This window comes from Sander vitreus, chromosome 14 (genome assembly GCF_031162955.1).
Source record: "Sander vitreus isolate 19-12246 chromosome 14, sanVit1, whole genome shotgun sequence".
Taxonomy (NCBI): Eukaryota; Metazoa; Chordata; class Actinopteri; order Perciformes; family Percidae; genus Sander; species Sander vitreus.
The window spans coordinates 6689574-6714469 of NC_135868.1; the positions used below are offsets into that span (position 1 = coordinate 6689574).

General features: G+C 41.3%; 1 protein-coding gene across 1 annotated transcript in view; it reads left to right on the top strand.

Moving 5' to 3' along the window:
* The window catches only part of erf (Ets2 repressor factor), a 39360-nt gene that overhangs the window by 10296 nt on the left and 4168 nt on the right, over positions 1 to 24896 (top strand). Inside the window, exons 2-4 of the mRNA XM_078267417.1 lie at positions 15405 to 15639; positions 21525 to 21637; positions 23868 to 24775. Of these exons, the coding sequence (XP_078123543.1) occupies positions 15405 to 15639; positions 21525 to 21637; positions 23868 to 24775 (1256 nt within the window). The remainder of the gene's footprint in view (positions 1 to 15404; positions 15640 to 21524; positions 21638 to 23867; positions 24776 to 24896) is intronic.

The window sequence follows — 24896 nt, forward strand, 5'->3', positions numbered from 1 at the left end:
TCTATTCAAGTCAATCCACAACAGGTATATGCACTTCAATCATTGAGAATAACTTTAAGGTGACCTATTGTATAGCATTTTTAGCATCATACTTGTATTTTGTGTTTGTACTAGAACATGTTTACATGCTTTAATGTTCAAAAAACTTTATTTTTCTCATACTTCCCATGGCTACTACACCTGTATTCCCCCTGTGTCTTTAGATGCTTTGTTGGAACGCCTGTCTCTTTAAGTCCCCCTTCCGAAAAAGCCCAATCTGTTCTGATTGGTCAGCTTTCCAAATCGCAGCTCCCGTTGTTACTGTCTCACAGTCGGTGGCTTTAACGAAGTATACAGCAGGACTTTGTACCGTGAAAAACACCAATAAAGGCTTATAAATATGACACAAACGGATACATTTCAGCAGCAATGTAACCTGAAATTAGGGAGAAATTAACAACATTGACAGCCAATATTGCAGTTCTTTTCAACGTTAGCATGCAGCTACCAGCGCCAGCTAATATAGTTAGTAGTGGGCAGTAATAGAATATAGGAGCACTTTCTACCGTCAAAAATTGCAGACGATTCACGATTATTTAAAATGATTACTCATTGACCTTTGGTTTTTGAACTTAAAAAAGAAACTTTTCCCGTTGAACTTCTGCACAGCATTTGTCATATTAATCAGGCAGAGCAACTCTGGTAAAATAGTGGTGGGATGGCAATTTATATTGCTTGTCCAAAGTATTCACCAACTTTCTAAAGCCGTCGTTCTCAACTGTGCTAATTGGGCACGTCTTTGGCTAAAAAGTATGCAACAGCATCTGTCATTTTTGGTGCTTCTTCAGCTCCAGGAATAATAAGTTGCACTATAAAGTGAGTTTTTAATAAAAGACTGCGTTACAGATGCTGCTGTTGTCTTCTCTTTGTTTCTTCGTTATCAACGTTAGTTGGTCATACGTTTAGTTGTGCTTATGTTTCAGGTGATTAAACAGATTTGTGAAATCTTGCAGATCTGTTTATGTTCAACGTTAGATTCCTTAAATCCTAACGTTTCCCAAACAGCGGTATGTGATTTCCCCTTTTTGTTCACCAAAGCGGCTTCTCTCGCTCCGTCATCTTTACTCGTGCACTACAATCTATGCTCGCGCACCAGATACTACAAACAAGAGGGGAGGGGTGAAAGTGTGCTTGTCCGTTAGAACACACAAAGACAAAATAAGATTGTACTTGCAAAATGTAATTTGCAAAATGATCGTTTTTCTCAATTTTATTTTGTTTTTGTGATCATTAGGAGCCAAAAACATAATCAAATTTAAAAATGTGATTAATTGCATAGCCCTAGTTAGCAGTGGGCAGTAATAGAGTATAGCAGCACTTTCTACAGTCAAACATCGCAGATAAAGGCTTTTAAACCAAATACTACATAACCGGACGTGTTTCAGGAGCAATGTGACCCGGAATTGGGGAGAATTTAACAACATTGGCCAAGATGACATCTTTCATTCCCGTTAGCATGTACATGTGACAATATTAACAACACAGTAGCTTTACAAAAAAAGACAGTCTGTCCTGCCTGGAGCAGATAACCAATCATAGAAGGTTGGTTCGGTGTTACATGACACAGAGCAATAGTAGAAAAACTGTTGAAACTGGAGAGTTCAGAACAGTTGGAAATCTGAACGTTTTAGCTCAAGGGGATTTCTCTGAAATAAGTTTACCTCATGTTTTTTGGCCACGTTTAACATGTAAATCCGACACTATACATATGATATGCTGTTTCATCTTGTCTGTCCTTTTCTTTATCACCCACAGCACACAAACCCAGCTAATGTTTTTTTTATTATAACATCAACTTAATGCTGAATTATTTAGAAATGTTGGCAATCCAAACACTTTGTATACTTAAATGATATAATGAATGTGCTCATTGAATCAAATGTTCTGAATGAGAACGAATGCTGAATCATTAACCGTTGAATATGAGTATCCCTTTAGGCTACATGAATTTAATAGGTGGAAAGCGCTGCCGTCGTTCATCTGGTAACTCCATAAGATGTAGATTTTTGACACTTTTGCTGTCCCTGTTGTTTGAAACCCCCGGGCCAGTGGCAGTGATGAATGATTCGGGTCTCTGTTTTATTGAAACGTGAAAGTCAGTTCTGTCCCTCAGACAGACACTCACTCATCTCGCCCACTCACAGCATGCGCACTTTATTAGGGGGCCCGGACCCCCCACATACCATGAAAACGGGTGATGTCTGTTTTGCATTAACACACACACACACACACACACACATATATACATAGACACACTCTTTTAATTTTCTCACTACAGCTAGCGAGTGTGGCTTGATCATTTGGGCTGCCATCTCCCTGCGGTGACGCCGTCGTGCCTCTGTCTTTAATGTTTTAACACAGGGAGCGAGCCACTCAGTCTAGAGACTGAAACATCCAGCTTTAATTCAATAGACTGAGGAATTAAGACTGCGGTGGCTCTGCCAATGAGGAAAGGCTGACTAACGCACCCAGACATCACACATCTAGAAAGTCCCTCGCTTGCTGTTTTAACATTCTAAGAATTTCACGGACACGCTCATCCAGAATGAATTTTACTGTCACTGTGATTGCACTATAAGCTACAAGTGCTACATCAACAACATTAGGAGCCAATGTTAAAGTGTGGCAGCTCAGAAACACAGTGTTCTGGCAGGAATAACAAATATTCATGTTTGAGTTCAAAAGAATATGTGGAGAAGGTTTCTATCTTTTCAGTGACAACCTTCAGCATTGGCATGCAGAGCTAAGAGATTGGGATTGTACAAGGTGATAGCTGATGTTCAGAAGCAGTTTAAGGTAAAAAGGTTTGGGTTTCTTCCAGTTTGAGTGTAGTTGATCTAATCAACAGCAATTGTCGGCAAAGTGATAAGGAGGTTACCTTGTCGGTATCGTACAATGTAGTGTTCCACTAAGAATTCATTCGGTCGTAGCGGGCTGCTGACTCAGTTTATAATACCACACTTATCCCTGCCCCTGCATAACCTTAGATTTAAAATATTCCACTCAGTGGGTATACAGGGTACACAAATTTGAAATCGGTATAATGTTTGTATTTCATGTAGGCTACCTAATTCTGTCTAGGATCAAATGTTGAACAGATTGTAAAGCCATCTGAGGAAAAAACTATACAGTATGAATAAAAATGACTTGACTAATCATAGCCAAGAGTGTTAATCAGTGCACAAATATGCACATTCCTATCTATTTGCTCTTGACACACTCCGGCTACTCTGCTGCCTATGGCTGAAGTTTTATGACTTCAGGAGAATTTAGATACACTTCAAATATAAATGCAGAAAGGATAAGTTTGTTTGATTCTTTACTCCTTTTCTTGCATCACAGTCACATCCATAAACTCTAGCATGGTCGTGCTGGTTGTCCTACTAGTTGTCATCAACAGTGGAGCCTCTTTGTCTGTGTGGAAAGATGCTGAAAGAAAAGCGGCATTCTGGGAAAGAGGGAGGGGGAGGCGAGAGAAGATGAAATTTGATTGGCATGGAGTATGAGAATGAGTCACTCATCCAGCTCCCTGGATTTGGTGTGCGACGGGCCTATTCTGGGCTGCGGTGATACGTGTATGTGTGTTCCTATGTGGTTGTGTGCGCGTACGCGTGCACACCAGTGTTCACATGGCTCAATCCAATAGCTGAAGTCACCAAATTTTCATTGTTGGCCTACACACCGCGGCGCGTGTGTGTTGATGGAAAATGAAAGTCGTCTGGCGACCAAACCACAACACAGAAGTCAGATTCTAATACAGATATTTATCTTCTCTCTCTCTCCTGCTTTGAAGTCCCCTCTACAACACCATCACTCTGCAAATCAATCCAGTTTCACAACGACCTCAACCAGTTTCTGACAACTTCAAGTTGTGTTTGTAGGGATTATTTTCCATTGATAGTCAGTCTAGTAAGAGTAAAGTTTGTCTAGAGATTGCCGAATTAAGGGTCTGGCAGAATGTTCTTTTCTTGTTACTGGGGATGTAACGATGCATCGCGAATTGGTTAAAAATCGGTTTAAATGTGTAAAGATTACCAAGCTGCGGCAGCACTGCCTGGAATTAAAAAAACGATTAACGGATGTATTAACCCTCTAAAAACCAAGTGGCATCTCAAATTAACAAGCACAACCATGGACAGAAGTAGGAGTAGCTCCTAAATGTCTTTTTGAGCAGTATTATAAAGTTATAATGGCATAAAAAAAGAAAAAAAACATACATTTATTTGATAATTTATTTCCCTAAGGGAACACTTGTATATACAATGCAGAAAGAAAAAAGAAGAATCTTGGCTGTACATCATTCACACACAGAATTATTTACATTTTTACAAACTTGGTTTAATGTACTTGGTTACATTCAGGAGGAGCTCATTACAGCTGAATGTTTTACAGGGTTGTCATTTTCTGGAACGAAAGCATGCTCAGGCGCGTTTTAGAGCACGTGTACATGCATGTGTGCGCACTTATTCCTCTCTGGGAATATAGACCTGAAGCTGATGGGCCTCCAACCTTGGCTCATGTGCTGCAGATTAGGAGATATATTGTGATTGCTGTGATTGTTTATTTTGTCAAGTGACCACAGAAACATGTAGCAGGATCTTGCCCTCATATCTGAGTATAATACGATTGTGTGTGAGAGATATATGAATGAGCACACACATAGACACACTCGCATCACACCAAGCCAGGGCTGGCTTAATCAACGCCTTGGCTGCCTCCAAGGTGCCACCGAGTTTTCCAGGACGCGACAGGTTTCTGTCTGGCGAGGTTCGGGTGGCTGCCGTGTCACAGATTAGAGTGGCTTAGCTGTCTCAGTTGTAGCCGAGATAATTTATACGCTTAAAGGCTTCCCTTTGCAGTCCAGTGCCTTACTCCTATGGCAAACAGTCAAACTCTTTACTTTCTACTGTGTCTTAACTCTTTGTCTGCAGACTTGAACATGGCAGTGCAGCTGCCTGTGTTCCAAAACTGCTCATCCTAAATTGTGGGGCCTTGTTTAGTTTGGATTGCTTACAGTCTATGGGAAGCATTGTTCATAGCACAAGCTATTTGGAAGATGGATTACTTAGATGGAAAGCAACCACATCATCCCCAAGAGAACCAGTGGGCTGCTTTAGGCCATACAATGCCTCTTCATTGATGTTACAGAGTCTGCCAACAAACCTAGTGTTACTCTGCACAAATGTAAGGCATCAATAACAAATTGTCTTTGGGCAGCTCAGCTAATAAAAAATGGAGCATCTAGGCTTCAGTCTCAGACCTTAATAGCTATTAAAACTTAACACACTCCCATAGAGAAAATGTATGCATGAAACTGTTAATATGAGCTTCTTTAATCGTGAGCTAGTTTTGTGTACACTTTATCTACACTTGATATTTGGGCAGCTTTTCTTCCTGTGTATCTCCTTATATACTTCTCACTTCCTCCATTTGAAGGGATTCACACATACTTTTTTGTTTCTCGGATTTTCTGTCTTTTTCTGGGAAGCTTTCTCTTTGACTTTGGCCTCAAAGTACTTGTTTGTTCCTTGGTTGGGAAATGAACGTGCAAGTAGAGCTGGGCAATATATCTATTATATCCATATCGTGATAGATTTTGGATATCGTAATATGGCATAAGTGTTGTCTTTTCCTGGTTTTAAAGGCTGCATTACAGTAAAGTGATGTCATTTTCTGAACTTACCAGACTGTTGTCATAAATCTCATTGTGTAAATATTTTGTGAAAGCACCAATAGTCAACACTACAATATCGTTGCGATATCGAGGTATTTGGTCAAAAATATCGTGATATTTGATTTTCTCCATATCGCCCAGCCCTACGTGCAAGCCCATTTTCAGCCTACCTCTCATATCTCTAACATAAGGATTTTATTAGGACACCTATTTCTCTCTGTATTTCTGTCTTTATCTCTCCTCCCTCCCTAACTATGAGCCAGTCTGTCCTCCTCCCTCTCCCAGTCTGTCTCTGTCAGTCTGTTCATCTGTCGGTCTCTCTCTGTAAGCTTTATGTAATGGAGGGATCATGTGAGAACCGAGGTGAGGGTTCACCCAATGCACCTGCGGACAGCCATCCTCCATTTCCCTTTGATCTTGGCTGGATTGTGTTTCTTTTTCTCAAGCTGCCCTTCTACTTTTCTTCCTGCTCCGCTTCTCTACCTTTCCACCTGATTTCCTCCTCGTCCCATCTATTTCTCTGACTCCTCCCTGGCTTTAAGCCACTGGCTCCTCAGGTCTAAACTCCATTCTTTACAGGTAATTATGAGATCAGCTCAATGAGGTGCAGGGGTTTTTTAAACGGTAGTTTGAGGCTCAGGACTCCTCAATGAAGCAGTGTTAGATAGGTTGTTTACAACGAGGTAAAAATGGAAACTCAGACAACCAGGTCTGCACGATCAATAGTTCATCTTAAACTTAAAATTGACCTTTTGTTATACACAGGATTTTATAGAGTGCAGGAATTCATGACAAAATTAGAAGTAAATATTTAAATTTTAAGTTCTTAAACAAGTTTTGCATTCAAATGTTCAAGTGATTTTTTTTTTTTTTTTGATTTTTTTTATTTGTGTGTTTTTCCTCTAGACTCTGACTTTCTGCACATGCCAGTACCGTTTACGCCCAACGGAGATTCCCCTTTTGCTGCTCTGTACCAATCTATTTCCTGCCTTTTTTTTTGTTGTCCTGATCCCATCCCTGATAAACCCCATCCAGATTTCAGCAGTCAGCTGGCCCCCGGCCATTTAGCCTGGCCTGTTACCTCTTCTGTGCTCTCTGTGCCCCTGAATCATTACCCTGCAGAAAGACACACACCGACCTTTGCAATGGCTAAATATAGACCTACCAAAGAATAGGAGGAAGGGAGGGAAAATAAACGAGGGGATAGATGGATAAATGGAACAGCGTGTTAAAGAAAGTTGTTGGGGAGAGCACGTAGACTAGGAGGCCGTTCATGTTTATTCTTCTGGCCTTCTAGACAATACCCCAATGATGGCTATCAGTTATTAAGAGCACCATTGCAACTGTGGTGACGTCAGCGTTCCTAAGAAAAGCAGACCAGTGTGTTAAACCCACTCACCCATCGACTGTAGCTGCACAGATCTTGTGTTTCTCTTGGAAAGGAGAATACAGGTGGCATTGGACTGCGGGCTAATAGTAAATGAGTTTTCCTACCCTGTACTTGGCTATAATTAGAATCCAATGAGGCCTGAAATGGTGTGTTGCACCTCCGCCTGACAATCAGAAATTCTTCCTGTCTGGAGTAGAGCTTGCCAGACAGTACAAAGAGCTTTGGGTTTGTTTGTCTACTTCAGTTTTCCCTGACTTGTAGCACTGCATCCAGATCTCTTGTGCTGTCGAGCAATGCTGTCGACTAATTTGAAGTAGCTATAAAACAAGCAGTGTAATGCAGCTCACATTGATCATTACTGACGCTTAACTGGCTGCCGATAAGGACCAATTCAAGTGCCATGCACTGTAGTCTGTAAATCTCTGCCAGTTTTACATTAAAGGACCAACATTTTTTTTCTTTAAAAGATGCTCTGGAGGAAGATTCTACCAAACACTTTCTACACCTCAAGTGTCAATACAAACTGCTACATTGCCAGTAAAAGCACACAAAAGATTATTTTAGTATGTATTTTTACATGCAAACATAAAACTAAAGACTAGAAATAGTAGTTTAAATGTGCCTTAATCTCAGATTTTCTTTTGAAGCTGCAAATTTGACAAATGCAAGCAACAGGAGCTTCACTACATTTGCCAAAATGGTCCGACAATAAACTAGAGAACTGCTCTCCCTCCGTGCTGAGGACAGCAATCTCTCACCTCGTACATTATATATACATTACTGTGTTGCCTAGTCAAGCTTTGTGGCTGTTTCTGTAACAGGCCTGCCATGTTAAAGTTAGCAGAAAATCATTTATAAAGGAGGCTTATGTATAGAAGCCAGTGGCTACAGATACCCAAACCGGCCAATCTTCATTACAGGAGGACTTCTGCTTGAAAGGGACTGAGTGCGACTTGTGTGTCAGTTCGTGCAAAAGAAAAACTGGCTATAGGTAGTGATTTGCTTGCAGTGTAAATGTATCATAAAATGTAGGCTGAGTTAGACTGGTGTCCCTTCCTCCTTGCCTAAGGGCTGAGATAGCTAAATATTGCAGGGTCAGTTATGATACTTTGTACACAACAACACAATTTGGCTGTTTGTTTGGTCTTACTGCTCCTTTTCTGTCCTTCTCCCACTATCTTGCTTTCTGTCTCATACTTTTTATATAACATAATATATAATAATAATTAAGATAACCTCTTTTTGCTCACATTAACCACCAGCTGTAGCAGATGCTCCTCAATTGTGCATCAGTCACACCATCAGCTGTGCTGTCTGATGTTCCGTGCCTGTCTCTATTGCTATCAATGTGTTGCTTCTGAATCAATTTCAAAAGAAGAAAATGTTACTAATATACAGTAATTCAGGCTCAAATTGAGCTAGATGGTTGTGAAACATTGCTCCTCCAGTGCTTACAGGACAGTGCAAAGTGTCCTTTCTGTTAACACTGTGTGACAGCGCTGGAGCTGGAGCTGCCACTGGTCAGGCAGCCTTAGACGGATCACACACTCACTGTAGCGCTCTGGATCTGCGCCCAAACTCTTAACTCTTTTGGCAAGTTTCTGTAATTGAATCATATTTTGTCTTGTCCGTCGTGACTCGGCCATTTATTTTTAGAGCTAAAAGCTTTTGTTGCTAGGAGACGGTGTGTCTTAGGAGATGCTGCGTGAGGGAGGGACAGAATTAAAGAGGAAAGAAAGAAAAGATGGCAGTGGTATTGAGGGGGAGAAAGGCGGATTCTGTGAAAGCTGAACGAACGAGCAAGCTATGAGTCAGCAGGGACATCTGCAACACACACGCGTGGTGGGCATGGTTGCTATTCCCGTGTTCTTTGTCTGTGTGCTCTGTGCACCCACGCATGAACCCTCTTACCTCTCCCTACTAACCTGTGTGTGTGTGTGTGTGTGTGTGTGTGTGTGTGTGTGTGTGTGTGTGTGTGAGGGAGATATTAGCTCGCCCACTTAGATTTAATCCACTCCTGCTGTGTGTTGTATGCGTCAGCCTGTGTCCGTGCACGTGCGCATATGGAAGTGTGCACGTGTATTTTTCTCCGGCAATCACCAGTTTGTACCCCGTTATACAGCAGTGTTGTGTCTGTGTCACAATGCCTAACCTGTCCCCACCGACAAGAGCCTTACTGTCTGGTGTATGAATCATATGCTCGTACCCCATTAGTAATCTGCCTTCAAATAGCTATTATGAACTATCACAACCAGCTTGTCTGTCTTCTGGCTCACTCTCCGAGCACCATAGGAGATCAGAAAGCAGCATGTGGTTTATTAGTCATCAAGAGCGGGTTTGTTTATCAGATAGTTTTTCCCTTCCTTATTAATTTGACTTTGTAAGATGTTTAGATGCCACATAAAAGAAACTGAAGTGCTAGGTTGTGAAACTACAAGAGCCACTATATTCGTCGCTCATCACTTTCTTATATTTTAAGTACATTACCGATGAATTCTGCTGTTCATAGAAAGTTTCTAAGGGGCCATCCACACGGAGTGGCTTTTTGGTGCAAACGCACATTTTTAGCATCGTTTGGGCCCCTCGTCCACACGAATCCAGTAAACGCATTGCCTGAAAACGCACTTTTTTTGAAACCAGGGTGAAAAAAATTCGAAAATGGCTCTCTTTTGGCTTCGTCTGGATGGTGAAGCCGAATATTTATTGTATCGATGATGTCATCGCCACACCCCTCGACCTCTTACTCGCAGTCCCGCACTAGTGCACGGTCACACACGATTGCGGTGAAGCTAAGCGAGCATATCCCATCTCAATGGTCAAACCAGCTCACTTCATCTAGCTAAATAGTTTCTCTGCTCCCTGACACTTCCCTCTGCTCTGCCGATCCTGGATTCTACACAAGATATATTGCCTACGTTATGTAGCTAACGTTAAACATCGCTAAAGTAGCTGACCACTACAGCAGCGACATAACGTTAGCTGCTATGGTTAGCTAGCTGTTTATAAAGTGGAAGCTAGCTAGCTAATCTGTCTGCTTATCAACTCCTTGAACGGATTATAGTAACTTTTACCACGGCTTATTGTAGAAAAGCTACTGCAAGAAAAACGTGTAGATTATCAAAAAGACATTGGATCATTGATGTTTGTTTGACTGCCAATGTTAGCTAGTTAGCAGAGCTAACGTTAGCTCTGCCAGCTAGCGCGCTGCAATCATGTCCGATGGCAGACAGAATTGCAAAATAAAAAGCAATCCAACAGCACATTATACAATGTAAACAAAGACACGTTTCCTTGCAGAGGCCTTTATAAAATGAGGAGTGGTGAAAGTTATTATAGTCCATGGATGTATTAAGAGAATGTTAGTCTAGCTAGTCATGTTATGATGGGAAGTTAACTCTTCTTCTCCGTGTTTTGGTGAATTTCTGTAGCAGAAACAGCGCTGCCTAAAGGCCTGGAATATGAAGTAGCGCGTTGAGTCATTTACACAGATCTACATGGATCTGTATGGATGCAAAAATCCTTGAAACGAATCCAGGGAAGACAGGTAAACAAAAAAAAAGATTGTTTTGGTACGTGTGGACGTGGCCTTAAACGTGGCATATACATGAAATATGTGTCCTTACTGGTCACTTTTATCACTTTGAAATTAAATACAGAGGCATCCCAGTGTGGGAACAAGCATTATATCCATTGTATCTTATGAATCATATACAAAATTCAGTCATTGGAGAATTGTGAAAAATGGAAAGAAAGTTGAGAAAAGAAAGGATGCAACCCACTGCCCAACTGGAAATCTTGCAAAATGTGGTGTTTTAAAACATCACAGCTTGAATCTCTTAAATCTATTCTTAAGTGGGAAGCAGATTGCAGTAACTCAACTTGCGTGTGTCTTTATTTAGGCAGACGTTGATCCCAAGGGAGCTTCATGCAATGTGTCGCCCATGCAATACTTGGAGTTAGGTTTTCTTGCTAAGTTTAAACTCCTTTGACAACATGGACAGCACTAAAAACATGTAAAATCTGCCTCCAGTGCTTAGTCACTTGAGTTGTACTTGACCTGTTGCTGTAGTGTGGCAACACTATTGTAAACACAAGTTATTACATTTGCAAGTTCATTTTTGTGGTGATCTATAAGTGGCGTTCTCATAGGTCTGATGGGTACAATCTTTTATTCCTTGTGGTTAGTGTTTTCGTCAATGAAAATTATGACTAAATATCATCGTCGACGAACCTTTATCACGTGACAAAAACGAGATGAGACGCAACGTAAGTGCTGGTCATGTGACGACGACTATAATTAAATGTATAATGCAATATTGTTGACGAATAAAAACGAGACTAAATGTGGTTTACAAAATGAAAACTATGCTAAAATGTCTCTTCATTTTTGTTGACCAAGACGAGATGAAAAAAAAAGTTATTTTGTCTCGTTTAGTCGCGTTATTTTGCAGTATTTCTGTTCCCTGTGTCTCACTTCAGGGGCTGCATCAGGTCGCACTGCGCAGACGCAGGCGACGTTACTTCCTCAAGCCCTGTCGCAGCATTATTTAAATTAGAAGATGCAGCGGTGAGTTAGAGAGTGAGACAAGCGTAAACAACAACGAACTAAATCAAGTCTGACACAGAGAAAGCTGGGACCGTGGCCGGCCAGCTGGGGTTCGTCTTTGGGAGAAAAAGAAAAAACGGCATTTCGAAAAACTTTCATTAAGTCAAGACATTAACGTAACGTTACTTTCTATTTTAGAAAGCTAATGCCAACTCATGAGGCTGTGGTTAATGTGTCTCATTTTAGCGTTAGCTTTAGACTAGTGCTGTCAGTTAAACGTGTTATTAACGGCGTTAACACAAACCCATTTTAACGCCATCAATTTTTATATCTTTTTGGCATAGCAAACTTTGTAGTTTTTTTCACATGCTGTTGCAACAACTAGTAACGTTAGAAAAACTACAACACCACACCGGAACTAGCTAGACCGGAAACAAAACAACAGGCATGCCGCACACACTTGTTTGGGCTTGTGAGCCGGCCAAAGAGTAGTAGGCTAATGTTACGTTTTGAGTGGATGGCGAGCGCTGAAATGGATGCCAATAAGATTCTGAATGGAAAGTTTACTTTAAAAAAAAGTTTCCAAATGGTTCCATTGACAAGACCAAAGTGATCTGTGTGCTTTGTCGTTGTGAACTGAGCTATCATCGCAGCACATCCAGTCTGAAATACCACTTGATACCAAGCACACAGCTGATGTGAATTCTCTGCCCCCTCGTCAAAGCCAGGCGACAATGGATGACTTCAGACCATAGACTGTATATTAATATTAACAGTCTGTGCTTCAGACAGAAACACATGGATACCACAACTAAGAACAAATTTAAAAAAAAAACATTTGCACAAAGCAAGCCGATCCACTTTTTGATAAGAGCATTAAAATGAAAAAAAATAATGGGCCAAAAAGAAATCAAGGATTTAGATATAGATAAAAATAGATAAAAATGTGCGAGTGATTGTGATTAATTGCGAGTTAACTATGACATTAATCTTCTTTAATTCGTTCTGAGACCATTTTCATCTAATATAATGATAATGGCATAATAATGCACACCTTTTCAAAGATCAATAAACTTTTATTTCTAAAGAATATTTAACACTGGAACTGGAAGACATTTTAAATATCCACAACCCAAAACAATAAATAAAATGGACTCTCAGTCTCTGTTAACAAAAAATGCACTGGAATAAAAAACAAACACAATCAAAAACAATAAATAAAATGGATATTTTTCCGGCCGCGATAATTTCCATTTAAAAAACCAACAATACTACTGCTACTTCTGCCAATACATCTTCTACTACTACTAATATTATTACTACTACTACTACTACTACTACTATGGATTAATGACATTTGCTGACACGTAGCTGTGCTTTGCACACCTGATAGTGGACTTTGGTTTCACCGTAAATGACTTGGTTAGTTTTTCCATGACTCACTTTAACTCCATTTACACCTGCTATTAAAACATCATCTGTATCTGGATAAGGGGAAACACATGTTGAGGCCGGTTGTCAATGCACGGATCATTGTGGTCAGAATTTGATCGAACATAACGGTGCGTTGAGACCCATGTCGGCTAATTGTAAATCCAGTTCACAAGATTCAGACTGTATTTTTTTTTATTTTTTTTTAAAGCCGCACCACCCATGTCGTTAGGAATTTCATTACTCTGGAGATTGTCATCACAGCTTCACAAAAAAGACTGATCGTTACCACCAGTTGTTGCTTTAACTGATCCACTGTGAAGGAGTCCCTGAGCATTTGAAGCAGCTACAAACACTGGTGCAACAAAAATGACCTGGTAACAGTTGTGTTTCTGACCAAAATAAAGAAGCTGTGAAAAGACTCTTTACACCCATGTTGAAAAGTAAATATCGTGTCATTTTTAATAAACTGACACCTGTCACTTTTGTTTCGTTTACTTTACCGTTTCCAAACCTATTCATAAATGAGATCACAGTGCAGACGGTGAGAGCACATATTGTGTAAATAAAAAATAAAAAAAGTCATGATTTAATTACCATCTGGGCACCATATCCAGATACAGTTCACTTTACCCTAGGATTAAGTGGCCAGGTGTGTCTTCTTTTTTCAACTCTTATACAACTTTAACAACTCCCCTTTTCAGTTTTTTTATGTCGTCTTTTCTTTTGTCGGGTGTTTTCTGTGGGTTATTGTCTGCTTTTATGGAGCTGCCCCAAAGTGGTTTCCTAACAAAGCGTTGAGAAGGTAATAAAGTGCTGAAAGAATTAAACAATTCCCTGTTTAATATGTCAGATTAGTGGGCCTATGCACAGATACATTAGAAGGTGTTTTGCAACACTAGTCACATACAGCATGATGCAACAACTTTTATATTATATCAAGCAAGATTGTGCCATGCGCCGTCACTGCAACTTGGGTCAACAGGCCACAATCCATCAGTGTTATAGTCTGTCAGCCTTGAGCATATCATTGTTAAAAGTTTGCTGTCACAGCTATATAGATATGAAAAACTTTGTTGAGTGTGGGAAACTGATTGTAACCTTGGTATTTAGGATAGTGTGTTTCTTTACGGTTACATAAACACACACACCAAATTCAGCATTGTTATATTGTGCCCATATGTTTCCCACCCTCTGCTTTCTCAGCCTGATTGCCAAGACACATCTGGTCCTAATGGTGTGTGTGTGTGTGTGTGTGTGTGTGTGTGTGTGTGTGTGTGTGTGTGTGTGTGTGTGTGTGTGTGTGTGTGTGTGTGTGTGTGTGTGTGTGTGTGTGTGTGTGTGTGTGTGTGTGTGTGTGTGTGTGTGTGTGTGTGTGTGTGTGTTGCAGCCTGGCCTTGTGTTGAAGTGCTGTTGAGTCTTTTACTGCCACCCACTGCTTTACAACGCATAGCCTATACTTTTAACTGTTGGATAATAGTGTGTGTTTGTGCAAGTGTGTGTTCTGATAGTAGTTATAAAACCATAGCTTATATTTTGTCTGCACATATCTCAAGGCCTGTTAATCTGTTATAACAGTGCTGATTTTCCAGCTTTGATGGCGATAGCGGTGAAGTTTTGATATGACTGCGGTCTCTGGGAACAGATTTGCCCGAAATGCTCATCACCAGCTTTCATGGAGGAACTACAGCCACTTTGCACCAAAGTCATAGGCCGAAATGTGTTGAGGATTTCAACATACATGTTTCATCCTTGATTCTGTGATTCTCAACATGTCTCATGTCTTGTATCCTTTCGCAAATGCTCCACTCTACTAAGTCATTGCTTTTTTCTATTTTTCCTCATGTGTTGTCTATTCTTCTTTACTGAACTGTATTTTCTCTTTGATAAATCTGGACCTTTTTTTACACACATTGTTTTCCCCCTATGTTTATCTCCAGAGCAACACAAAGCAATGCTCAAGCACATAAAATGGATGCCAACTGGTTTCTTGCAAAATGTAACATGCCTTTGAGTGCCTAGAAGTTGCCAAACCCATGCATACATAGACAAAGTCCTGACTATTATTCACAATAAACACAAGCTTTTTACACCTAGTGTGTTGGTGAAACAGCTGCAGTCAAGGAGACAATTAACAGCTTCAGAAGGATAATGGTTTATCAGGTGCAGTGTGCCAACGACTCGAGACAAGCAAAAGACTAGACGGGATTAAAGAGCTGGAGTAAACCCAGATTTTTCTTGTCCTGTCAATCCTCTCTTTGAATTTGCCTCTGTTCATGATCATCCAGCTGTAACGCCCCTCTTCTTTCTCCTCTGTCCCCCAGGGTTTGCCTTTCCGGATTGGGCCTACAAGCCCGAGTCGAGCCCAGGTTCCAGACAGATCCAGCTGTGGCACTTCATCCTGGAGCTGCTGAGGAAAGAGGAGTACCACGACGTCATCGCCTGGCAGGGAGACTATGGAGAGTTTGTCATCAAGGACCCAGACGAGGTGGCCCGCTTGTGGGGGGCGAGGAAGTGTAAACCACAGATGAACTATGACAAGCTTAGCCGAGCTCTAAGGTGAGACTAAAGTGGGTAAAAAGGGGTTAAATAAAAGTAGGATAACGCCTCCACACTTAAGCCCAAATGTAATGTATACAGAACTACGTCCGTGTCTGTTTTTGGACTATACTTGCCCCTTAAACATGTTTTTAACTTTATTTGCTCCTTTTGATTGATTTGTTTAAGCAAATAGAACAATGTCACTGAACACAGACATTTTCATCTGAAAGCTTAAAGGTCACACTTCCTATAAGACACACACCCTATCTATCATATACATATACAGAGCTTTACTCCTCGACGCAGCAGCCGCTGGTTCGACTCCAACCCCTGATGACACTTGTTATTTTACCAACAAATGACGAACACGGGCTTTTCTCGGCCTTTGCTCCAGTCTGAAAGGTTTTACCCATCCTTCGTAAGGGTTGTCTGGACCGATGATAATATTTAGCTTAATTTTTAGGTCCTATGGTCTTGATAGGTATCAACACCAGTGGATTCAGATAATGGCAAAGAGCCCAGGTGGGTCAATCTCAAGTTACAGGAACTGGAATCATGTTATTTTGAACTCCAGGTGAACTGTAATAAACTCAGTGAAGTATACAAGACTGGGCTTAAAATAAATCCAATTGGTTAGGGGTTAGATAACACTTTTTGTCCCCCCAGTAGTATTGGTTCTGTGTAATGTTGGTGACCTTGACATTTGAGCTTATTTCTCCTTTTTTAATCTTTTATTTCTCTGGTAAATTTGAGCTTAATTACACAGGCATCAAATGTGTAAGAAAAGAAAAAAAATATATATATATTTTTTTTTTTTGTCGTGAATGTGCATCTGCGCTTCGTGCTGAAACTCCAGGGTGACAGCAGATTTAGAAACACATTCCCCCTCCGCAGAGCACATGTGGGATGCTGCAGTTTTATTTAGCTGCCAGTCTGTTCATGTACACAAACACACACACAAATACAAACTGCTAGTCATCAATGTCGCCTCCTGTTTTGTAGGTTGGTGTGGGCTATAGTTTGCCATGGCGATGACTAGTTACACTGCCTCATTACCCACACACACACACACACACACACACACACACCACGTGCACACGGATACATTTAACACCTTGTTATATGTCAGCCCTCCTCCATCCCATCTGTGTCTTGTTTGTTACTTAAACCTTTTTCTGTCTTGACTTAGCCGCATATTTAGAGGCACACAACTTTTGTATAGGAATATATTTTAACACATAAAAGAGTTATGTATGGTGCTAATGTAACACATTGATTTTGTGTCACATAGGGAGAAACAATGCAACAGATGTATTGTGTACATAGGACATCTAGCAAAAGCTTTAAGTATATTCAGGACTCCAGACTGCATTCAAAATGTTCGCTTATGCTGCTAACATTTCATGTGGTTGCATTCATGCGAGTGCATGATGATCATTATTATTGGTGCCTCCGCTGGCACTTGCTGCCCTATGCACTGCGCGTGTATGTAGTGGCGTAGAACAATCCATTTAGCTGTTGCATGTTCCAAAAATGAAGCAGCCTATAGCTGATTATTTTAAAAAGCAAAAAGAGGAGGAGGAGGCTGGTGGAGAGGGAAAGACAACCGACTGAGCCAGGGAAGAAGAAAAAGTACCACTTTCAGCCACAAAGGCTAACGCGGTACCTGTGGTTGCGGCATGAGGGGAAAGCTATGCTGTGTGTCAACTGTAGGCAATGTGGCCCGTCCTGTGCAGGCAACTCTAAACTTGTTACCAGGTCAACACAGTTTAAGCTTGAAACTTTGAAGTTGCACAACGACAGTAAGAAACACAAAACCTGCATGGACCGATGCATGACCATAAAACACTGAGTCCGTCCTGACTTCTTCTCAGCTGTTAGATGAGTCAATCAAAATCGATTGCATCGATTAAAAAGTAGGGTATGCAAATTTATCAGCATCTGTGTCGCACTCGAGTATACCCAACGCTAGAATCCTGATATCAGACAAAATGCAATTTATATTACTCAATAGAAGCATTTTTAAGTAAAGCAAAGATTGTGTGTCTAATGTTGATGATTCAATTAATATGGTCTAAGTTCTGGTAAAGGTTTAGTGTAATAACTGGGATACATTTGTTTTTAACTGAAGTAGCATATGAAGAAATGTTTGATTTGCTTTTTTTTTGCAACTTTTTCCTATAGGTTTTATTTGATGGAAGAATTAGCAGTCATTAGTGCGATCCACAGTTATTTAATCTCCAAATTAAACATGGACACTAAATGGCTTGTATCCTTAAGAAGGAATTGATCCCACAAAGGTTTTACTGTAAATAAACAGTCAATTTGATAGAGGAGCATTTGCTTTCTCTCTGGTCTCAGTGAGGGTTTTATATCAAGGACCAGCTGGAGCCAAACTTTGTTGTGAATGTCTTTTCTGTGGTTAGTAAACCTTTTATATGAATGAACGGCTGTTAATTAATTCTGACGTCTGTTAGATGTGAAGTCTTTGATTAATGCTTTTCTGCATCTTTGAAGTGCAGGTGTGTGTGTGTGTTCATTTATGCATACACAGTACATGTGTGTAGAGACATGTATCTGTGTGTGTGTGTGCTTGTGAGTTTGTGTCTCACACACATCTACATGTGTGTTCAATACGTAGAGGCTGAGTCCATACAGTCAAAGTCCTTTCTTGTTTATTTGAACGAATTTGAAATGGTCTTCAAAGAGCATGTGGCCTGGAGCGAGCCTGGGCTCAGTGTGTGAGACGGGCTGTCCCATAATGACTCAACACTGTCTGTCTGTCTGTCTGTCTCTGTGTGTGTGTGTGTGTGTGTGTGAGACCATCATGGCCATCCGTCCATCTATCTATCACGTCTGTGAACATTATGTCCTTCCAGCTTTTGCGGCACATACAGGCCTGATATTGTGACCACCTACTCACAAATACTGAGATGTCCCGATACCATTTTTTGCTTCCCAATACTGATTCTGATACCTGAACTTGCGTATCGGCCGATACTGACTACCGATCCGATACCAGTGTGTCATATATTTTATTATGTTTTAACAACTGTATACTACTATCCCTGTATGGATGTGATATTATTTCTATCTTTGTTGTCGGTCTGGCTCAGGAAAAAAAAAAAACATAAATTAACTACTTTTAACGTAGATTTTCTTTAGGGCTTTATTACGTGGTATCGGATCGGTGCATAAACTCCAGTACTTCCCGATACCAGCGTTTTAGGCAGTATCGGAGCCGATACTGGTATCGGAACATCTCTAACCAGAGCATGTGAGCGGTGAGAATTCGCACTCCTCGCTCACAGAGCCTTTTGTTCGGTACCTCCATGCCACCAGCGCCCGAAGCTACTCGCTCACCCACCGGCAAAACATTAGCTGGATGACGGGCGCTGGCGTCATGGAGGTACCGAACAAATGGCTCTGTGAGCGAGGAGTGCGAGGGCCAGCGCTGTGCATCTGCATGGGGTTCGGGCATGCTTTGAACTCGTGGTGTGAGCGAAATTGAAGGGGTCGGAGCGGAAGATAAGGTGATGCTCCAATTTTTTTTTTTTTTTTAATCAATGTAATGAATGATTTTACTTAGAAATTCTAAATGCAGGAATCCATTATAGTATTGTATGTTTACTTAACTTTACTCAATGATTAGAGAACCTTTTCCACCACTGCAGCCCCTTATACGTTTGGGCTTATTATTGAAATTACTTAATGCCCCTGTGTGAACACTGTGTGCTTTCAAATAACCACTCTAATTCGTTTTGTGGGTCCTCAGTAGTTTTGTCATTACTTGTATACGTTTTCTGCATGCATTGTAAATGTGAGCCTGTGTGCCTGCTCCTTTGGGTGTTTTTGTCTGTATTACATGCGATGGTGTGGGTGTGCGTAGTAGTTGTCTCTAATAGAAGAGGCCCTTTACTCATTGAGTCATTGATGGGCTGATTGAGCTCCTGGTTCTCACACACACACACACACACACACTCTCTCTCTCTCTCTGCTTTGTTCTGTATTGTACCAAACTCGAGTGACTCATGCTCTCATCACAATGAAACCGGGATACAGCTGTGGGGCATGGCTTCAGAGTGACAAATATTATATCCGTTTTTTAACAGTCACTACTAATGTGACTGATTTAAGAAAACTAATATTTTACTGCACTGTAAGAATCTTATCTTATTTACTTCTTGACTATTTTCTGGGGCTGTAATGGTGAGCATAATTTTGTTTGATATTGTCATCCATCATTTTGTAGCTCTGTGGAAATGCTGAGGTGAAGGATTTTGTCTTGGCATATTAAATAGCATTTTGAAAATACTGGTGGATTTAATATTGAGTTATTGTGTATACAGAATATTAATCACCTCACAGACATTTGCTACCATTATATTTTATTGAGAGAGAGAGAGAGAGAGAGAGAGAGAGAGAGAGAGAGAGAGAGAGAGAGAGAGAGAGAGAGAGAGAGAGAGAGAGAGAGAGAGAGAGAGAGAGAGAGAGAGAGAGAGAGAGAGAGACTCTTGTTAGACAGATGGATGTGTAAGGAAAATGGATCACTGGATGGATGAATAGCAGTTACCTACCTTGTCCGATTTGACGTTCAGCCTCTGCTGCTGGAGAACAGCTCGATTATAACTTACTGACAACAAGAGACATGTTTGTATTCAAGCAAAACTGTATTTCTATGTACAAATTTAGCCACTGATCTCCTTTCTGCTCGATTCTTTTGGAAATGATGAATAATGTATTAGGCTATATCTCTCAGAATGAAGTGGCCGGTCTCAGCTGAATGAGAGACACTGATTTACAAGTTCTTATGTAAAGAAATATGAATGTAGTTTGGTCCTTAGGCTATCGGTGAATCACAGGGAGCCATTTTATCTGTTAGATGAGCTGTCAGCGGCTCACTATTCACCCCTTTACATCGCTCCGTGTATTGACAATGACTAATTCACTATTACTAATGGAGCCACCTGGGTAAGACCAAATCAGAACGGCTGTTCCGCTTCCTTAAGTAATCACAGTAAGATTTTAGAATTTAACCGTGTGTGCACATTGTAAGCAGCTTGTTTAATTATGCGTTGTACACCGAGTAATTTAGTGTTGCCATGCAGGTAGTGCTTTGTACAGTGACAATGTGGTTTCTGTAATATTAAAACATTGTTTGTATCCTTTATTATACTGTAGACAAACAGCAATTCAGTTACATTAAACATACAAATCTAAGTGAGTTCATAGGGATAGGAATCTTTGTCACGATTCGATTCCGAATTTATTCTTGATTCAATAAAAAGAAGGGGGGGTGCACTATATTTTGCCTGCTACTTCAGTACACTGTAAAACCAAATATGGTGAAGCAGCGTTCAGTTTTTATGCACCACATATCTGGAACAAACTCCCAGAAAGCTGAAGGTCCATTGCAACTCAAGGCTGAAGACTTTTCTTTTTTAATGCTGTCTTTTTTTTAAATCAAGTAATTGTTCATTTCTTACACTGCACTGTAACTTTTATTCTTGTATTTTATACCTGTCTTACTCCATTTTAGCTTCATTTTATATTCTCTTTTATGAATGTTCTTAATTGTGACTTTGAATTGACTTGTTGCTACAATGTTCTGTATAAATAAAGCTGCCTTGCACTGTGAATAATCGCTGGCCGGCTATGCAACTGTGAGTCATTTTGTGGCGTGCAGGAGAAATCTTACTTCAGATCATAGTTTCAGCTCATAAAGTATATATGTGTGAACTTATCCATGGTCTTACATTTTTATGTTCGGATAAACCAAATTGTGGCCACCATCAGAGGTTTACCACAAGTTGCAATAATAATAATAATAATAATAATAAAACAAAAATGGTAACTCGCTGGGAAATAACACTCTGTTTGTCCTTCTCTCTGTCTCGTTGTAGATACTACTACAACAAGAGGATCCTTCACAAGACCAAAGGGAAGAGATTCACCTACAAGTTCAACTTCAACAAACTAGTGCTGGTCAACTACCCCTTCATCGACATGGGCTCTGGTATGTACACAATCACATTTATGTACCTAGCATCCCAGGTTGGCACACCATCAGCTGACAGACACTGAAGAGCTGATGTCTCACTGGCGGAGTGTCTTAAGATGTATTTGTTACAATTAACAAGCACTTAACCAGGGCTTTTGGTTTTTGAAAGCAGGAATTGTTAGTTTTGTTTTTTTTCAGTACTAGTTGTTGTAGTCCGTGGAGTTATAACATTGTGTCTAACCAATGTTTTTCTTCTGCCCTGATGGTCCCCTGGCAACTGAAATTCATGGTTATTTCTGATGAAAAGAATGAAATTACACTTGACAGCGAGGACCTTTTCAAAGAGTGTGCACTCTAGCGCATACGAAAGGGTTTTGGCCTTCAGGTGTCTGACTTTGAGGTCCTTGTGTGTTAATATTACAATTTTATCAGCCAGAATAACTGCTAAACTTGACACTGTTTACTTGTTAGCCAAGAACCGAGTTTTAGATGCTACTACACTTGCTTCATGTAGCATTACAGGGAGGCAATTCTAATTTGATATTTTGCTCCGATTGAATTTGAAAGTCAGTCAGTCAGTTTACAGTCGTCTGCAAAGACGGCTTTTGAGAAAAGGCCCAAAGGTTGTATATAACGGAGACATTTAAATGTATTAGTTAGACATTTTCCAGTCAGTGTGGTGGACAACTTACCAGTTTACTTGCCAAAGAGACATCTTATAGGTACAGAAAATCTAAATCGAATCATATTCACATCAAGTATGTTCACCCCTATTTTTGCAAAGAACCGAATTTGGGTGTAGTGTGTGTTGCGTGTATCGGCCTGGTTACTTTGTGTTTGGTGTTTTTGAAGACATCAGTGTGCCACGTCCCAGTTTATCCCTCTCCTCTCAAGTCGTCTCTCGTTCTGGTCCCGGCCACCCAGTGTAAACACAGCCCATATGGAGCGTTGGATACTGGGTGACATAAGTGCAGCACGAAACTTTAATTATAGTCTGCGTGTGATGTGGCCCACACACTGACATGTTGTGATATGATGGTTTCATACGACGGTTACACACACACACACACACACACACACGCCCTACGTCAATCTAGATTGATAGGCAAGTACAGACGCTCAAATATACACACCGTTTTTTTTTTTCTCCTCATCGTCTTTGACACACATGGCTGTGCTTTTTAAAAAGAGAGACCCACACACACTCAGCGGTACTGGAAAAAAACAGAGGAGCCCAACCCATGTTTGTGATGGCAGTAAGAGCAACTTTTCCAATATTTAATTCTGGCACGTGCATGGATGCCAAGAATGTATTGCAGTGCCAGTGTCTCCCTGGCAGGAGCGAGAGAAAGAGGAAGGGTTGAAAGAGAAGGGAACTTGTGGCTTTGTGTAACCCAGTGTTTTCTTTTGTGTGTGCCTGTGACCCTCTGGGTAAAATAGTTGGAGTTATGGGAGACTTGTGACCTACTCTCATTAGTTACTTTCCCCCTTCTCTTCAGTTTAAAGGGCTGGTTCATCACAAAACCATAATATTTCTTTGTTGTTGTTGTTTTCTCACTTAGCCCCAGTGGTATCTCGCCATGCAGATGTTTTTTGGTTTTATTTGTCCACATCTGTCTTTGAGTGTTAATGGAAATCTTTAAACAGTAGTGTCTCCTTCCAGAAGCAGTGTCCTGGTTACTCTGAGTTATCCACGAAACCCTGTCGACCGTTTGCATAAGACTAATTTTCTACCAAAGAAATTGTTGCTGTAAAAACCGCTATGCTGACACTACGTTTTATGAATAATGGAGAGTAACGTGGTCTCTGCTTCTGGAAAACAAACAATGTCAATCTGTTAAATTGTATTACTTTGAGCACCATAAATAACATCCAATACACCTCCGTAGCATAGGGGTGGATGCAGAAATCTCACGAGACTTGTGTCAAACCAAAACTATCCTCATTCCCAGACGCCATTAGAGATGGAGGAGAAAATGCTCTATGCTCTTTTTGTAATTTCCAGAGAGCAGCATTAGTCCTAACGTAACTTATAAGCTTGCTGCTTGCTGCCTGTTGTAGGGGGCTTACTATTTTGTATTAATACCAATGTCAATGAGATTTTCATTGTGTATGTTTTTGGTTTCACTTTGGCTCTATAAGATGATGAGCCTGGTTTCTATCATCATCCTTCTTTTTTAAAAGCATTTAAACGTAACCGTGTTGATTTAACTAACTCACTCCTTCCCTTTTCTTTTTCTCACAGGGCGAGTCCCTCAGAGTGCCCCCCCAGTGCCAACTGGAGGCAACCACTTTCGTTTCCCCCCCTCCACGCCGTCAGAAGTCCTCTCATCCAGTGAGGAGCTGCGCAGCCCAGGCATGTTCAGCAGTGTGGCTCGCCGCATGGCCCGGGGTTCTGTGAGTGACTGCAGTGACGGAACCTCCACCAACTCGGAGCTGGAGGAGGCTATGGGGGCCGATGAGCGAGGCATGGGGCCTGAGAGGGCGTACAGGGGCCTGCTTCCTCCACGTCTGCCTCATGATTCTTTCTTCAGGGTCTACCCGAACCCAGCAGGGCTTGCCAGACATGGGCCCAGGGTCCACCCAGAGCCTCTGTCTCCATTCCCTGTCTCCCCCCTGCCTGGCCCCGGGGGTCTTCTGGCCCCAACTCTGTCTCCTGCCCTGTCCATGACCCCTACCCCCCACCTCCCCTACACCCCCTCTCCCTCCATGTCCTCTCCCATGTTGGGCTCCCACTTCTCATTCAACCCGGAGGACATGAAGCACTACCTGCAGGCCCACACCCAGTCTGTCTACAACTACCACCTCAGCCCCCGAGCCTTCCTCCACTACCCCAACATTATTATCCCTCAGCCCCACCGCCCCACCCCAGAGAAGCCAGCCGCCCATCACCTCCACGGGCAGCAGCAGCAGCACCCGTCACCGTTCTCTCATTCGCTCAGCCAGCAGCCAGGAGGCGGAGAGGAGGGGCAGCAGCACCCATCACCGTTCAAGTTCAAGCTGCAGCCGCCGCCGCTTGGACGCAAACAGAGGGAATCTGGGAGCTCACTGGCTGCTGCTTCTTCCTCCTCTTCCTCCAGCCAGTCCTCCTCCTTCACAGGGTCAAGTCAGAAAATCAACTCTGCCTTGTCTGCCGGGCCTCCTAAGATCAAGGTGAGACTTTTAACACACACAGACACAGAATGTGGTGTTTTCACTTGGGGGTGGTTTTGGAAATTCCTCTAAAACATTTTCAGTGTGAATAACCTCTGGCCGAAAAATGAAATGTCATGAT